The 5,000-nt window shown below is 46.5% G+C and overlaps 1 protein-coding gene across 1 annotated transcript in view; it reads left to right on the forward strand.

The window, feature by feature from the left end:
* Window positions 1-5,000, forward strand: part of lck (LCK proto-oncogene, Src family tyrosine kinase) — a gene marked incomplete at both ends in the record, with an annotated part of 12,487 nt that overhangs the window by 2,724 nt on the left and 4,763 nt on the right. The window contains 3 exons of the mRNA XM_084438764.1: window positions 673-822; window positions 942-1,094; window positions 2,448-2,627. Of these exons, the coding sequence (XP_084294890.1) occupies window positions 673-822; window positions 942-1,094; window positions 2,448-2,627 (483 nt within the window). The remainder of the gene's footprint in view (window positions 1-672; window positions 823-941; window positions 1,095-2,447; window positions 2,628-5,000) is intronic.

The following is a 5,000-nucleotide window of genomic DNA, read 5'->3' on the forward strand; positions in this document are numbered from 1 at the left end:
TTCAACTTCAAGGTGGTAACTTAAAATAATTGGACGAAAAATCATCTTCCCTACCTTTTACGGAGAGAAGGGTGAAAAATTGTGATGCAGACCTTACCTCTACCCCAATTCTCTCAATTTAGGCAGTGTCAGCCAGTACACCCTCACAATAGGGCGGCTGTAGCTCAGTTGGTAGAGCGGGTCGTTCAGTGATCGAAGGGTCAGTGGTTCGAATCCCAGCTCCGACTGTCCACATGTTGAAGTGTCCTTGAGCAAGACAGAAAGTCCCCAAATTGCTCCGAATGAGCAGGTTAGCACCTCGCATGGCAGCTGCCACCATTGGTGTGTGAATGGGTGAATGAGAGGCCATTGTAAAGCGCTTTGAGTGCCGCTAAGGTGGAAAAGCGCTATATAAGTGCAGTCCATTTACCATTTACATGCCTCTCCTAACTCCTCTATCTGATACTGCTGGAGTGTTTGATGTGTATCTGGCTTGGTGTTCTTGCACTTTGCCTTCAGCACTAGATTATGCTCTTAGTCACTTGTTTGTTTTAGAAAGAAGATGCACTTGTGAGTTCTGGCAAGTAGTAGTACATTGGCTCTTCCTACGTTAAATGCAATTATTGTTAGTCGCTTTGGATAAAAGCGTCTGCTAAATGACTGTAATGTAATGTAATGTAATGTGTTTCCCAGGCTCCTACTCCTTATCCGTGAGGGACCTGGACCAAAGCATGGGCGACACGGTCAAGCACTACAAAATCCGCAACATGGACAACGGTGGCTTCTACATCACCGCCAAGATCTCCTTCAACTCCCTCAAGGAGCTGGTCCACCATTACTCACGTAAGAGCTGCCCGAAAACCGCCACCGAGAGCCTCCGAAACGCTACGTGATGAATGAAGATGCGGTGTGCGAGGGAGGTTTTTTATGTTTTGACCTTTGACCTTTCTGTGTGCCCACAGGCGAGGCGGACGGGCTGTGTAGCCGGCTGGCGAAGCCGTGCCAGTCCAAAATGCCCCAGAAGCCCTGGTGGCAGGACGAATGGGAGATCCCTCGTGAGTCACTCAAGCTGGAGCGCAGGCTTGGAGCCGGGCAGTTCGGGGAAGTCTGGATGGGTGAGTGTGTGTGAGGGTCGCTGAAATGTGTGAAGGGATTGATGGGCGGGCGTGTGGGTCAGTGTGTGTGCGCTGGAGACAGAGAGAGAGAGAGAGAGAGAGAGAGAGAGAGAGAGAGGGAGGGAGAGAGGGAGGGAGGGAGAGAGAGAAAGAGAGAAGGAGAGGACCCTATAAGGAGAAGTAGAATGCGCTGGGGAGTTATGGATGAATGGTGAGTGTAAACAGAGGGTCAAGCAAATCACTTCGCTGTGAAAACTAACCTCCTTGTGTCAACTCTGGCTCAGGTCACAAACAACAACAAGTCACATAAGACAAGATAAGGTAGATAAGATGAGACAGTTAAGAAACTAACAAATTGTCTGTGCTCCTGTAGTTGTTCCTAGCTGCCACCCTACACATAGAACCAGTTGCTCAACCTGGCGTTGGGCCTGCTGCCTTCCCCTCTCTCTGTCCGCCATAAAAGCCTTAGTTTGGGCTTTTCTGTGCTATGTGATTTCCCCACACTGCTGTGACTGCGGGGCTTGTTTGAGCAAGTAGGACTGATGTCAGGTATTAGCAGCGTTACGCAACCTCCCACACCACACCAAGCCTTTCAAAGACTAGACTGACAATACCATGAGGCTAGGAACGCAGATTTGAGAGCGTCCACACGGCACAATATCGACCCCCCTTCCTCCTATTGGGTTCATAGAATCATGGTATCAAAGAAAACATAGGCGAGGAGAGTGAGAAAATCTGCTGATGGTAATTTGACTCTGTCACACTTGTTCTTCAGTGGAGGGGGTGTTTTATTCTATTGTCCGTTGCCATTGGCTAACAACCCTTTCAAAACAGTCTCCGGCTAAAAATAACCTTCCTTGGGACTTGTCAGTTAATTCTTCCATTTTACTCTTTACAACTTCCTCCTGCAACGCAAGCTTGGCAGGGTACTTGTTTCCTTGTCCTCGCCCAAACAGCAGAACATAAACGCTGTAACACACGCCCATGAACTGGCATTTCAGATTGAGGAAAAGAACCACCGTCCTCAATGATTTCCATTGCAGATAAAAGCAGAAAAGAATGCTGTGGATAGTAGATGAAGTTGATTCACATCACTCTTGGTGTAATATGTTTCCCTGTGACCTAGGGAACTGGATTAAGCACATATTCTATCATACAAAAGTAGTAGTACCCAAATACAAAGCCGACAGTCATATGCCCAACAACTAGGCTACTACTACTATTGATAATTTGGAGAGTCACTTTTAAGATGGTGGCAGAGGGTCACCTAGCTAAAGCGTGCTGAAAGCATCTGTAAATCATCCGTGAGCGCCTCACTATCTGATATCTCCTCCCCACCCTCCTCGCCCCCAGGTGTGTACAACAACAACAGGAGGGTGGCCATTAAAAGTCTGAAGGCGGGGACGATGTCCATGTCGGCCTTCCTGGCCGAGGCCAACATGATGAAGAGTCTGCAGCACCCGCGCCTGGTCCGCCTCTTCGCCGTGGTAACCCAGGAGCCCATCTACATCATCACGGAGTACATGGAGAACGGTGGGTGGAGCCTCCAATGGCGTGAGCCTCCCGAGGCGAGCAAATGATACGCAAAAAGAGTGTGATTATTTGGACAGCGGGTGTATGTAAATGGTAAATGTACAGACTGCTACGACTGGCTTAAAGCTTGCTTTTCTTTGGGACACCAGTTAGTCACAAACGAGTGATGAAGTAAGCAATTCAAGTCCATTTCCCTTTTGGTTCCATGGGAATCACAGTATGAGTGCAACAAGAGTCTGCCTGTGCCTGTCTGAGTCTTTTCAATTCGACTGAACAGCTCACAAGCGAGTCATCCAGGTGCCGGAAAACACCTGGAGCTGACGAAGAGAGTAACTAATATATCAGACTGCCAGATTGTCGTCATCAGCCGTCGTGATCAAACACGTCGATCCGTTATCCGTGGACACACGCCTTTAACAAAGACAGGCGTTTACCGGATGTGCGTGCCTCAGACGTTCTTATGAGTCATATTCCTTTCACAGACAGGTCTACTAACAGTTCACTGACCATAAATTACCATCATATCATTTGATTCCTGAACTTATTCAATTCTAAAATAACATCACATCATTTGATTCCTGAAGTGATTCTAAAATTACCATCACATCATTTGATTCCGGAACCTTTTTGTTTACGAAGATGAGATCTCAACATGAACAATACAACGAGATTTTATCTTCACTTTAGGAAATTAAAGGTATCATTGGTAGGATGTGTCAGTTATGTTTTGTAAACAGAACATTCAAACTTCGCCCCTCCCCGCTCCTCCCCCTGACCGCGGTTGGCAAGTCAGACTGACTTTCACATCTGCAGCGTAACATCTGCAAGTCAGCGAGAAATGAACAACATCCCACACACTAATAACACCAAAGACCTCAATTGATCCACAAACACAGAAACACAGATAGGCTTTTCTCCCGTAGCACAAAGCCAGCGCGCACTAGTCCACATCAGTTAGAATGATCTTCTCCAGGAAAGGCCATTCAAATTCATTCAAAGTAGACTACAATAAAGTTCACTCCATACTGGCAGCATTTTGACTAGTTTGACTTGACAAACACTCACTACTCGAGGGTACCTACAAATACAAGCCAGTTGGCTAGCTAGCAAGCTGACGAGAACCAACTCTATTAGTGGTCAACACCACCAGAATAGCATTCTTCCCCTCCCCATCCTTGGTGGGTCTATCGGGGGAAACCTCTTTCTATCGGGAGAAAACACTTTATATCATCCGATAGCTCGAGAGAAATACTGAAGGGTAGATACTTTCTAGCGTTATTTTATCAGGAGGATTATTTTTGTATGACTCTATACTTTATTTTATTTTTTTAGGAAAATCCTACTAAGTATACCTTTAATGAATCAGAAATGGGGCCCAATCTAACCGTCCAGAATGTCCACACTTCTTGAGTAGACGCCCGACAGCCCCCCGAGGCTGTTTTCAGTCTCTCTCAGTGACCCTGCGGCATTTTCTAGGTCTGGGCAGACATATTTCAAAGCAACTGTGAACTTTCACAGGTTTTCACCAGACGGGTCTATGATGTAAACACACCAAGGGGAAGTCTGTCCCAGCTCCCCCCCCCCCCCCCCCCACACACACACACACAGTCCTGCCTAAACACAGATTCCAAGTCAGACTGCAAAAAAAACCACACACACACTCACACACACACAGCCATTAACTACTAGCTACTCTTCCTTTCTCTCGTTCACACAATGAGAAAGGCTGCCTGTAAAAGAGTCACAAATCAAAAGCCAGACCAATAAAATGTGACCATGGTAACAGGTGCACAGAGTTAAAGCATTTAAAACCAAATTCTAATTGAAAGAGAACTGTTCCAAAGATCTTTAAGATGTACATCAAAATCGATGTTTATTGAGAGAAATCTGATATGGCTCACTCTGCCTGCAAATGTTGACTTTGTAGTTCCCTCAGATTGGGCAGGACAATAGCAAAGCACATGGAGGGATGCGATCACTGGAGCAACAAGCTCAGCATTGAAGGGCTGGCAGCCAGTGAATGGACGGCCTTTGTATGGTCCCCTATGAGATGTGTGCAGAGCTAACAGTGCCTCCACATAACCTGGTCCTTTGTCAGGGATCCACGTGTGGACATATACAATAATGTCCTCTGTTGTGTCCCTCTGTTGTCAGTAGAAAAGGAAGCCATGATATTACCATCCTTTCACTTTGCTCTTTTTTTTTTATCACTGAATACAATACTTCTGGGAAAAAGAACAGGTGTGGCACCCAAACGTCCCCCTGGCAATGACTTCTACCTCTACTGACTTGCTGACTTCAAAGGAGCCCTTCTGGAATAAAGCAGAGGAGTCACAGACCCTCTTTCCTGGCACGATCTTTCCTATTTTCTTG

The sequence above is a fragment of the Borostomias antarcticus genome, assembly GCF_949987555.1.
Source record: "Borostomias antarcticus genome assembly, chromosome: 5".
Taxonomy (NCBI): Eukaryota; Metazoa; Chordata; class Actinopteri; order Stomiiformes; family Stomiidae; genus Borostomias; species Borostomias antarcticus.